At 43.3% G+C, this 13,686-nt stretch overlaps 1 protein-coding gene across 3 annotated transcripts in view; it reads right to left on the reverse strand.

Moving 5' to 3' along the window:
* The window catches only part of CRTAC1 (cartilage acidic protein 1), a 310,217-nt gene that overhangs the window by 215,406 nt on the left and 81,125 nt on the right, over positions 1 to 13,686 (reverse strand). For all 3 annotated transcript variants that reach the window (XM_075257862.1, XM_075257864.1, XM_075257865.1), the window contains exon 3: positions 2,438 to 2,634. In XM_075257862.1, coding sequence (XP_075113963.1) covers positions 2,438 to 2,634 — 197 coding nt within the window. The remainder of the gene's footprint in view (positions 1 to 2,437; positions 2,635 to 13,686) is intronic.

Genomic DNA, 13,686 nt, shown 5'->3' on the forward strand with positions numbered 1-13,686 from the left:
CCCTGTTTGAGTAGAACTGCAACATTTCATCAACTCGGCATCCTCGAATAGGATCCAATGTTGGGATCAAGGGTCAGATCCAAAACTGACTCTCTTAGATGCTCATGGAATCCCCATTAATGTGAGTCAATAACTAAACCTGCACTTTCCCTTTAAATGAGTTGCCTATTACCAGGTACTGCTGGAGAGTTCCCTTAGCAAGGTCATATTAAATTTTATGGTCCATATTTACAAGGACTGACGTAGTTGACGTGATTTGCATCAATTTTTTAAAAAAAATTGATTCGGTGCATTTTAACACTTTGATACTTTTCTTATCAATTTTGAAATGTGTCAAGTACGGTTGGAAATTCTACCACAAGTTTGCAAACATTTTGACGCGGTCTACTCCAAAAATTCCGTAAACAGGTTATGAATTGTAAGTCTACGATATATTTTTGATGCGATAGTTGGCGTGCGGGGGCCGGACATTTGCAAAGACAATTCCAAATAATTGGGTTTCTCTTAGTACGAACACACACAATGCTGGCGAAAAATCTGAAGAATCGGTGAAACTGCAGTTCCCAATTCCGGAAGCAGAATGGCTACTGCTCCCAATTTAGAAACACATTAAAATGATCACAGACACATTCACAACGTCTGAACATTGGCTGAGCAGCAACAAATGTTTATGAAGAAATCAAGCAGAAAAACGTTAACTAAAAATATACACATGTCAAAATATCGCTCCTCGCAGCTGCTGACAAACCCGTCAAATTATCACACATTACAGCAAAGAGCAAATATTTAATGATATTCTATTTAGAAAGGAAAACTTTACATGAAGTTGTTTTCATCCACATCTGAAAATAAAGTTTTGATCTTAGATATTGGAGGCAAAACAACGGGTTTAGTTCAATTTCTTTAAGAGCGTGTTGCTAGTGGGCTGGATACTGTTAAGCAGGGGCGTGGCCTATAGGAATAGAGCTCCAGGGTTAGAAAATGTCACCTCCCACTCTAGGTGAGTGTCCTTATTAGCACTTTACTAACACGTTCCAACAAACCATAGTGTTCCATCAATGGGATTCTTGGGCTATCAGAAGAACTCGCCGTCTACTCGCATTAGAACATGTGCAATACTGATAGGTGAGAAGTCTTGGCCATTTACCATTTAACTGGAAATTACAAATATTTCACAATTCACCAGACAATAGCATGGACTAATTTAAAGGGAACCTGTTAAGCAGCTGGGGATTAGGATCTCAAAAGGCTGTATCCTTAGTCAAAGGTTGAATACCCCTAGCATGAATCCACTCAGGACCCATGAGACACCATGAATCTTCATCCTTTGACTATTAAGGATACCGGTGGGCTACAGAGGTCGGACCCTAAACTCCAGCTGTTTAATGGCATGGTGGCAGTTTAAGACCCCAAACAGACCAATAGGTTCCCATTATGATATACATTGACAAATTTAAGAGACTATTAGGCAAAATTTATATTACAAGGTAAACTGGACCTGGAGAGGCAAATCTGATGACCCATACTTAATCCTCATGCAGCCAATAATAGAGAAAGAACATAGACCAGATCTTTACTCATCTTTTGGCCCCATTCGATAATTACTGTTCCCACTCCAAGGAGTGTCCAAGTGTTGACCATCATCACTGAATTGTTGGGAATGGCTGACCATCTACCGTTTATGGGGGTGTCCTGACGTTCTTCCAACAGAAACACTGGGTGGAGGAAGATCAGGGTGATCAAGCCAAAGATCCTTGGGTGGGAAGAGATTGGAAGGAATAGTCGGCTGAACGAAGTTTCAGTTTGGCCAGACTATGTCTTTAGCCAGTGCCACGAATCCCAATCTTGACAATTTTATGTGAGAGTCTTGATGGATCTTCCATCTATATCATACCGATGCCACTAACTTTGTTGATCAGCAGTGCCACCGTAGCTAAGGGACCATGTTGGGTTGGGATGGCGGCAGAGATAACTATCACAACCTGGCTGAAGAGGCCAAGTATTATAAAAGCCATATTCTAAGGGCTGAATGTATGCCAAAATTTGCATTGAGGCCTCTGTTCAGTCCCCACAGTATATCCTGGTGGTAATCCGATCACTGGAACAAGAAGGACCACCCATGCATCCAATCTGTCAATGTCATGCACTTTGCTGGATTTGACGTCTTGTCACTCGAAGGAATGTAAAGGTATTAGACCCGGTAATATATTCAGATTTTATCTCTTTTACCAAGGTGTTCCCTGTTCCAGAACTTATTTGTTCACAAAAAAATGGAAGTGAATCCACTGGCATACTTAAAAGCTCTGCTTCATAGCCCCCTCCATCCCTTAGGCACAAGCTTATTCTGTCTTATCTAATACCAAGCTCAGCACAGGGCGCAAGATGCGGTATAAAGCATCTCCATGTCAGGTGCACGCTTCTGTAGAATTCTCCTTACCTGAGAAGGCATTGTTCGTGTTCAGGAAATAAATCTCTTCTCGCCCGTCGCCATCTATATCGCAGGCAGTGACCCCAATGGCATTGCCCTGGCGATCCCGGAGGGGATAATAGGGAGAGCTCCGTTCATCCACCGCTATATTCACAAGGCGACCTTTCTCTTTGATGTATTTCAACACAAGATTGGGTCCATTATATCTACAAAAAAGAGGCAAAAGGAGGCAATGAATAAAAGAGACAAGACAAAGATAAGGGAGGGTTTGCTACCAAGTCAAAATAGGAGAAGCTTTCATATCTGTTAAATGGGGAAGAACATAATACGTTACACATGGCGCGCAATTTTTATTTTGGGAATTAGGTCATTCATACAAAATTGTCTGTCGAGCCTTGTAATGTTATGTAATAGACCGAGTATTCAGGAGGCAAAATAAGATTTCTACAATCCAATCTCAAGGTCCATTCACATGAACATATTATGTGTTATGGATTCTTGCAGTGCGCCTCTATAATATGTTACCCATAGTCTAATTTGAGTCTACTAGATCGTACAGGACCAAACCTATAGTAAAGAGGACCATACATCAATATCTGCCAGACCTGACAATTTTGGAGGAACTGGGTGATTATCTAATACAAATGGTGGTGAGCCAACAAACTTCCGAGAGGTAGATGAGAGAAAGAAGGTTTGGCCATGATGGTCTCTCTACTGAAGTCCATGGGAGTGACTCAAGAACTAAGCTACTCTTGGCCCTTTCCATAGCCATCCACAAATCTAATCTTAGTTCTTGATGGCAACACCACCTTAATCAGATAGAACTTGATATAAGGCACCAGAATTCATGAAGACCATAGACGTCATTGGAGAGAGATACTTGATAGCCTGACCCTCTCTCTATTGAAGTGGAGGCAACAAGAGTCCACTTGGTGGTGATTCCAGAGATGAACCATAAGTGGACCTTCAACAACAAAATAAGGGTATGTTGGTCTATGATCTGACAGGACAGGGTCTTCGTTGGACATAGAAAAAACGGATCAAGACTGATATTTTATATGGCAATCTTGATAATCCCTTCCATAGTTGAAGATTCACCAGATATAAGATGAGGCGCAACCTTCTTCATAAATCGGTCACATCCTCTGAGGGAAATATACACCTACACTGAAAACTATAATAATTGGCGTGGATTTCATGAATAATTTACACCATAAAACTGCAAATGATGATAAATCCGGTGGGACCGATGGCCCCTTCTGCAGCGTTCCCCTTTTGGGAAAGGAACAACAGAGTCATCAACATTTGCAACTTTTTATGCCACTTTTCCTGAAAGGGACTTGATAAATGTGCCCTCGAGAGTAGACTCTAGGGTTACATGAGGAATATAGAATACCGCTAACCTCATTAACACCTACACCGAGATGCAAACGTGAATGTGTTTGTGTGTTTTACTTTATTTTCAGCAAAACCACTTAACAGAAGAAGATGTGTGACTAACATAGTACACACGTAACCAGCCACCACATACACCACCACTCAGGGTGCCTTCACACTGTCGAAAGTCTCTGATGGATGCCACCATTGCCCATAGGCTTCCATTTTGGATACTGTAAATGCAGTATAAATTTGGCCTCAAAAATAAAACCCAAATCTAAAAAAAAAATACATTTGCCCCCTTCCTAATGCCCCTTATATAAGTTATATAGATAGCAGATATCATATATCCAGTTGGGCCAAGTCAAGTTAAAGAGGACCTTCTTATGTCATCTAAGACAGGCTGTTAATTTCAGTGCAATTTTTCAGGTATTTGCCAGAAATATTGGTGCCAGCAAGATGGGTTACTCATATTACTAGTCAGAGGGTTAGCCCTACAGCTCAGCGTCCTCAGTGGGTGGAGGGGCATGCCCCCACAGTACAAGATAATGGAAGTATACCATCAGGGGAGGGCATCCCTCACCATCCAGTAATAATGTTGAGCTGTGGGGCTGGCCCTCCTGACATCAGAGAAAAATGCCCCTTTCCTCATTTATTGGGGTCCTTTTCTCTCCCCCCCCCCCTTTCCTAAACTGAAATTTATGCTGAAATCTCTTCTCAACTGTCATGGACTCCCAAGATGGATTTCAGCTCACTGAGGTATCGAATTACAACTCTCAGTAGAACTCTATGAAAAAGGGAGGAGGGAGAGAAACTCCAGCACAGACAGAGCTAGAGAGGATTCTGCAGCTTTTTTATTTATGAGTATTGGATACTTTTGTTCCATAAAGGGATTGTTATAGGATATTGTTTATACTATTATAACTTGTCTAGCAGAGGTTACGTAAGTACAGGAAGATAGATGGGAATCCAGACTCTTGGATCTCCACTCTTGCTCAGAACAAGGGCCCTTATTTATGCAGTTTTATTTCCCACCCTATTGTTAGGATTGGGTCCCGCAGGCTTCCCGTCCAGCGCATTGCGCCACCTGTGGGCCAATCCAAACCTCGCCCTCGACGTTGTGCAGTGAGGTGTCTGAAGTCTAAGTCCAGCCCACTGAGCATGCTCAGACATTTTGGGTCCGCTCAGAGGCTAAGTCCCATTTTGGCCATACTGAGCATGATCGGTGATGTCATGCCACCGCCCCTGTTGGGTGGGGACTAGCCTTTATATAGTGTGAGCCTATGCCCACCCGCCTGGTGCTCACACTTTAACTAAAATTGAGACAGGAGGTCAGGGCTAGGTTCCTGTGAATGGCAGGTTGTCAGGTCAGGGATCTAAGTTAGGATTCCTTGGCTCTGCCAGAGGGAATCAGATAGCCTATTGGAACTGTCCATTCATATTGTTGCTCCCTAGCTGTTTGGAGCCCTTTGTGTTACTGACCAGGGGTGACGTTTAACCCCTGGAAGCCTTTCCTGTGTAGCAGGCTGAAGCTTGTACTAGTGCCTATCCCTCTGCTGTGATTTAGCAGAGGTCTTGTGCAAGGCTTCATTCAGCTTCACCCAGTGGCTTTGCACAGGTGCACTCTCCCAGTGAGGTTAACTGGTGAGAGTGTGTTTGCAGTTAGTTCACACCAGAACCGCACACACACCACTGCCATTGCAGTTAACTGGTGGCTAGCTTTTCAGGAACACGGCCACCCCTCCCCCTGGGGCTTGTGGACCTCACTGCAGTGTCTGCAGTCTAGCGGTTCTGTCGTTGTTAAAATATTATTTTCATATATATAGACAGAACCGTAACACCTATTCACATCAGTACTGGTTAGTCAATTCCTATAGTTAATACTGGTTAATACATTTTTCTCCATGCTACTACTTCTGTGAGCGTGTTAGGGAGAAGAATCTCCTATTTTGTAAATGTGCAGTGTATGGAAGATATAACAACAGCTAGTCCACCAGCTCAGGAACCACCGAAAATGAGAGATACAGGGGAAACCTGCTAAAATGTGGAAGCCAAGTCTTACAATGGCCAGAAAAGCTGTTATTCATTGTCTACACACAAAACAAGTGAAAAGATATCTGGAAAATTAGGGAAGTCAAAATTACCTTAATCGATCAATCAGTTTAATCTGGATCGGAACCAGCCCCAAGACCGCTAGGTAACTCCAGCCCCTCTCATCTTCCCTGATCACCCAGGGGGGTAGTTGGTTGCAGTCAGTTGACCCAGGAGTTGAAACAAGGCTGAAACCCCAAGGACCATCCTCAAGAATCCAACAGATCATTGAAGGGCACTTTAAGGGTCCTTGTTCTGAGCAAGAGTGGAGATCCAAGAGTCTGGACTCCCATCTATCTTCCTGTACTTACGTAACCTCTGCTAGACAAGTTATAATAGTATAAACAATATCCTATAACAATCCCTTTATGGAACAAAAGTATCCAATACTCATATTATCTGGGTCCAATATAACCAACCCCAGAAACTCAGTAACTGGTTGTAGAACCTTTGGCATCAATAACATCACTTGTATCATTTGAGATCAGCGCCTAGAGCCTTAGAAAGATCAACTTTTTCAGACATCTTTCATCAAAATTTTTTTTTTTTTCATTTCAAGTTTATTAGATCACATCTTAAAGTTTTTAGAGACATCAAGTGCAAACTTTTAGTTTCATTACAAACTTTAGTGTCTAAAGTAGTTTTTGAATTTCTTAGCTTCTATAACTTGAAGTGTAGAATGAAAGCCATCCCATATACGTGTCATTATTGCATGCCAATGAACATGGTTCTGATACCTGTTGTCTCAAGATATTATGAGATGAGTGCCTAGAAAATTCCCAAAAGGTAATGGAATTGCCATTTAAGCAATCGCCTAATACGCAGCAGGTAACTGATCAACAGTCTGCAAGCCAAATAGGCACCATAATCCATCACTAGAGTCTGCCATGAGGAACGATGGACTCGGCTGCTTGGGACCAAGGTTTCAGCCAAAGAACAGTTTTGCAGATAACAGGTGTACTTGAAGACTAAGGACACAACAGTAAACCTATGCCAGACAATATTTTAGGTCCAGTGTTTGGCCAAAATTATACCAAAAGTCCAGGCAAGGTCAAGTCTGGGGAGACATAGATAAAACCAAATCAGCTAGAGAGCTGATATTCAAGAGAGCAAGCCAAAATCAGTAAACCAAGACATCAACAGCAAATCAGGAAAGGTACCTAGGAAATGAATGCAATCACAGGCACCTGAACAAGGAAAGTGTCAGGTTATAACACCCCGCCTCAGCCCTGGATTAGATGCTAAAATACAGCCCTGATTGTCTCTACATCTCAAACCACTAAGTGGCTGGAGACCCAGCCAAAGTTTGACAGGTAGGCATAGCCATCTTCCCCAGCAGTGCTACATACAAAAGAATGATGACTGTTGGACAAAGAAGTAGATGCCTGGATATTTAGATTCAAGACAGCAACATGAGTTTGTGATAAGTTAACACAAAGGGATATGTTTACTCTTCTTGAGTCTATGTGTGGCCACCCTCTGGGGTGCATGGTGTATTTCAGACTTCCAAGACTTTGTTAGCATGTTGTAATATTGTGTTGACTTGGTTTCATGCTAAATTGCATTCTCTAATCAAACTGGAGATCAGTTAAGTAAAGAGACATCTGTGTTCGGTGTGGAGACATCTGCAAGTCTAACATTGGCTTTCTTGAGACATGTGTTTTTGTCCTTTGGGTTCCTTTACTTAGTGCTGAGTAATAAACACAGTTTCCCAGCTTTTGCGGTCTTGGAGATACTTTCTCTACGTGCAAGCCATGTAAAGGCTTCAAGACTGCAGCACACGATCTACAAAAACTTTAAAAAAACTCTCATAATTTGTGTTTTGTAAAAGGCAGTCTGTCCCTTTAGATAGGTAGGTTATTGTCACCTGAATCAGGGTGTTTTCCTCTTGGGAATCGCTGCCTCCGTTGCTGAGATCACCATTTTTGTCAGTATGCAAATGAGCTCTTTGGAGAAAGGAGGGCTTTGCCATTACTCCAAATAGGTAAGAGGCAGCACCCTTATTTCTCCAAAGTGCTCATTTGTATATTATGTTTAATAAGGAGTTAAGTTTGTGAAAGGTCCTCCCATGAATAGGGTATAGAGTAACCTGCAGATTGGTGGCTTTCCAACCTCTAAGCAACAATCAGGGGGATAAGAGAGCTTTAGCTACAGCTCTGAATAGAGTGGTGGGTGGACCGGGGAGACCTGTATCTACTGCTCTGAATGGAGTGGTGGTCAGACCGGGGAGACCTGTATCTACTGCTCTGAATGGAGTGGTGGTCAGACCGGGGAGACCTGTATCTACTGCTCTGAATGGAGTGGTGGTCGGACCGGGGAGACCTGTACCTACTGCTCTGAATGGAGTGGTGGTCGGACCGAGGAGACCTTTATCTACAGCTATGAATAGAGTGGTGGTCGGACTGGGGAGACCTGTACCTACTGCTCTGAATGGAGTGGTGGTTGGACCAGAGAGACCTTTATCTACAGCTATGAATAGAGAGGTGGTCGAACCAGGGATAGCTTCATCTACTGCTCTGAATGGAATTGTGGCCGGGCCGGCATGTGCATTATTCCATTAATTTCCACTATCTCCAGCACTCCTTTTGACATGAATGGAGAAATTCACGCACCAGAATTTTGACTAAACTCCCTTGTTCTCCATATGGATGGGGGTCAAAGCAGTCCAACCCTCACCAATTTCCACGTTATCCCCAATACTACGGTTAGAAGATGACATCTTCAGATCTTTTAACAAAGTTATAGCTACAGGATACTTGTAGTGGCTAACCTAAGCTACACTACTTATCTATCCCATCGCTTCCTGTTACAAGTGTAACTTCCTGTTCCCGGTTGTGCCGATGGTGATGAAGTGACCTGGGATGGATACAAAGAAATGTCATACCTTGGGTTAATGAGATGATGAGATGGAACTAGAGGAGCCTCAACAATAAAGTCCATCTCAAAGTTCTCAACACCTTATTATTAAGCTTAGCTCTACACCCAGTGTGGGAGACAGGTGAAGACTTAACAAATAGTTATATATTACAGAGGATTTATTAGACATTACTGACCTGACAGAAACAAATGTTTAGTTAGAAAATACTGAAGAGAGGAAACAATGGTAATGCTTTCCCAATACGCTGCCCGTAGGGTGACATTGTAAATGGAAGTGCTTTCTGGAGATACGTGAATAATGTATTCATCAACAGCAGTCAATACTGACTCAGAAGTAGCAACTAAATAACAGCAAGAAGAAAAGGCTTTTATCTATGCAATCTGGTTGTGTCATCGCTCGTCCATTGTTACACAACTGACACAGTGTGAAAACGCAACATCTAGAAAGCCTGTAGTGAATACCTGGTGCCAAAAGGTCCAGAAACTGTGCAATTGAAGAATACACTTTAGTGTATCAGTCCTGTAAATTGCCGTTCTTAATGTACATGGTATGGGGATCTACTATTCATCCTCTTACAAAAGGCACCATCTTATAGCGCCGACATAAGGGTCAAACTGCTGTACAACTAGCGCCAGGCAGCGGCTTTACAGCATTTCCAATTACATTAGGGTTTACTAATATGTCGCATTGCCTTCCGAATTACCTACTGGCATGGATCTGGGCCAGAGATGGGAACTGGGTTCATCACAAATTTTTGAAAAATTCCGAGTTTGGCTGAACTTGAAATTTTTGGGGGGATTTGGATTGATTACAATACTCTGAGTATAACGATAGAAATTCTGATTTATGTCGTGAGAACCTCATTTTCTCATGAGGTTCACCCAACACTACTATCTAGATGACAATGGAGAGATTCATCCTTCTGGTTAGTTTGTATACTTCTTCCCAGGGTGCATGTCTTCAAGAATCTCTACACCAGCTACATCTCATTCCAAGAATATTTGGCCTCAGAACTTTGCTACTGTAACTTTGTAGCAGAGGTAGTGAAGAGAGGACCTCCACTCAATTTGCCCCATCTTCCTCCCTTAGACAGTAGGACCCTTGTTAAGGCTCCATCCATAACCAAATGACTAGGGATAGAGTCGGAGACTGGAGGCGGATGGTGTAGAAAGACTGATAACCAGGTTTCCCGTCTACAATAAGAGAAGAATTTCCTAGCAGCTCTTTTTGTGATTCTTGACACAGCCTCATAGATGGTAAAGCATACTTATCATAATTTCCATTGGCAAACGTAAAAGAAAGAAGCCGTGAGGTTAACGCGAAAAGGGTCTAAAGATTAAGTAGATACCAAGACCCTGCCAGCATTGCTGAGGATGCCTCCTGATGGACGTTACCTTTGATGTATTGTGAAGGCCACCGCTGCTCAGCGCCTGTAATTGTGTAACTGCTGTGTAGATCGATTAGTGATTTTTGTCTGCTCGCTGGTAATTAAAATGATGGTGCGCACCTCTGTTACCCCTGCGAATATCCACTGCCAAACACTCTGCTGGAAAGTGTACTGCTGGAACGCCAGCTGGCATTAACTACTGACATATGATCTCCATTTACCTCGTTGTGGAATTATTTTACTGTATTCTGAGATACCTGTAACCAAAAGAGATGCCAACAGTGGCCGCTGTTATGGGGAGATCCATTATCACACTGTGCAAGGTATGTAGACATGGTGGTCATTGACTATATGAGTGTCCCTGTTAGTGTGCAGCCCCCCCTAAGGAGGATCCTAGTCAATGCATGGAAGAGGGTCAAGTCTGACCACCACTCCATTCAGAATGGGCTACAAAATTGCCATCCTCCTGATTGAGGAAAGAAAGGATATAACTTATTAAAGGTGCAGGTATAGGGGGTGCAAAAACAGCCCTGCTGTCTGAGGACCTGATGATAATATTAGGGGGTCCTGTTACCCATTTTCCATTGGGATATGGCATCTCATAGGGTAATAACCATCAGGGTCAGATGCAAAAATTTGACTGTTATCATGGGCACAACATTGGGAAGAGCATGAGGTGTCGTTGAGTGCTGCTTGACTTTTGTACGAGTTCCGAGTAGATCCTTCTACTGAATGTACATATAGAATAATGGAGAAGTCGAGGTTGTTTCAGCAAAGAAACTCTAAGAATTCTAGACTTTCTCAATGCATTTCAGTACTAGTCCAGCACTGTCAACCGGCATGAAATCTAACTAAGGCTCCAATATGGCGTCATCTTCTAAAATGTAGATAATGGAAGGAAAGAGTGGAAGACTGAATGAACATCGCTGAGAAGTATATGGACCAGAGGAGGTCTCCTGCTACCTATATGGATGTCTTTCTTTCAGATCAACTCACCTGCCTGTAGGAACCTGTAATATTAACAAAACAACTACAATGCCAAACTTAGTCTGTGGATAAGAGGGGCACTGTTTCAGAGAATGTTGACTGAACCACATACTGTATGTCGAAGGAGGTTACAATTATTGCATATCTCTAGCTACTTCCTATGGGACCCAGTGTTGGACTGGCCCACCAGAGTAACAAAGGATCCTCTGGTAGTCCCAAACTCTAACACAATAATGGTCCAGCAGAAGACACTACTGATGGGACCCTCACCTATGCATGAAATGAATGGGCCACAGCACTGTGATAAACCCCCAGAGTCAACACCTAGATAGGGATAACTTGAAGGAGCCATGATCTAATACTAAAGAGATTACCTTGGCATAGATAATGGGGGCATATCAGTAGGACATTTGACTGATATCTATGTGACTGGAGTAACTAGTAGTCAATAATTGGGGGAAAAACGTAACTTCTATGCTGGGTGGAAATTATTAGGACTGGCGTTGGGTATACCAGTCTTAAAGAAGTCCCCAAATGGCACAGAAGCATCTAAAAACTTTACGTGTACTCTACATTAGTAGATATAGAAAATTTGGCAGTGCGACCAAGATGTGCCACATTTGCACCCATCGATGCCAGAAAATGGACATAGATGGGCTAGTAAATTCCTCCTATTGTGTCCGAACCCTCCCCGTTGGACATTGGTGGTGTATCCGAGCGCCGCGCCACCAGTGTTTATGCTGAGATGTCTCCTTTAACTATGACTGAAGTTGATGTCACATTTTATTATTACTCTACGGGTTTGTCAGCCAGCCAAGCGCTTTGCAAACCCCTGAAGCCTTATGTACAACTTGGTCGTACATGGCCCTTAAATATAACAGCACAGTCATAAATTAATCATCCAGAACCTGTTTGATGAAGACATAATATAACCGAATGCTCAGATCTGCTGCTCGGCACAAGCTTTTGTTTTATTCTGTCCTAGGATGAACCGGACTGCAGACTAAGCATTTTAGCTGGAGGACTATACATCTGCATATCCCAAGCCCACAGGGACAGGCATTTATCCGACCATCTCCAGCTTTCACCAGTCTTGTATTAAACAAGCCGGAAAGAAACTGCAGAATATGCTCCATTGCCGGCTCAGATCGCACCGTCCACTTCACTTAGGCTGAGGCCTCGTAAACTGGACGCCATTTCCATAGGAAGTTCAGAATGTCAAGGCATCTGCACCATGGCTGTGGTTAGAGAGGCTTTCTATATGAGTGGTGGGGGAAGCAGGACTCACAGGCTTTCTCTATGAGTGGTGGGGGAAGCAGGACTCACAGGCTTTATATATGAGTGGTGGGGGAAGCAGGACTCACAGGCTTTCTCTATGAGTGGTGGGAGAAGCAGGACTCACAGGCTTTATATATGAGTGGTGGGGGAAGCAGGACTCACAGGCTTTCTCTATGAGTGGTGGGGGAAGCAGGACTCACAGGCTTTATATATGAGTGGTGGGGGAAGCAAGACTCACAGGCTTTATATATGAGTGGTGGAGGAAGCAGGACTCACAGGCTTTCTCTATGAGTGGTGGGGGAAGCAGGACTCACAGGCTTTCTATATGAGTGGTGGGGGAAGCAGGACTCACAGGCTTTCTCTATGAGTGGTGGGGGAAGCAGGACTCACAGGCTTTATATATGAGTGGTGGGGGAAGCAGGACTCACAGGCTTTATATATGAGTGGTGGTGGAAGCAGGACTCACAGGCTTTATATATGAGTGGTGGGGGAAGCAAGACTCACAGGCTTTCTATATGAGTGGTGGGGGAAGCAGGACTCACAGGCTTTATATATGAGTGGTGGAGGAAGCAGGACTCACAGGCTTTCTCTATGAGTGGTGGGGGAAGCAGGACTCACAGGCTTTCTCTATGAGTGGTGGGGGAAGCAGGACTCACAGGCTTTCTATATGAGTGGTGGGGGAAGCAGGACTCACAGGCTTTCTCTATGAGTGGTGGGGGAAGCAGGACTCACAGGCTTTATATATGAGTGGTGGGGGAAGCAGGACTCACAGGCTTTCTCTATGAGTGGTGGGGGAAGCAGGACTCACAGGCTTTCTATATGAGTGGTGGGGGAAGCAGGACTCACAGGCTTTCTATATGAATAAGCATGACCCCAGAGTATAATAATAGCACGTGAATCTAATCTGGTGAGGTTCTCCATCTCTAATCAGATGCAAAGATTGCTGAGATGTTTCAGAACTGGAAATGTGATCAGGTTTCTCGTGTGCCCTGAGCTATATTAATGGACTGAGTATAATAATAATCCTCCGTTCTATTGCATCGGTATTTCTCCAGTGAAGCTTCCTTTACATCCATGAACAGAAGGTCTGCTGTAAGATTTCCCAGATTTTAAGTCCTTTTGTAACGGCCCAGCATTTCATATCCGCTATCAAACTTTATCTTCTTTTAGAATGGCAAGAAAAAAAGTGAGTGCTTTAGGCTGAATGTGCAGATGGCGTCTCCGCATTCAAGCATCTAATTACAAAGCGAGATGATATTT

Source organism: Leptodactylus fuscus, chromosome 10 (genome assembly GCF_031893055.1).
Source record: "Leptodactylus fuscus isolate aLepFus1 chromosome 10, aLepFus1.hap2, whole genome shotgun sequence".
In the NCBI taxonomy this organism is placed as follows: Eukaryota; Metazoa; Chordata; class Amphibia; order Anura; family Leptodactylidae; genus Leptodactylus; species Leptodactylus fuscus.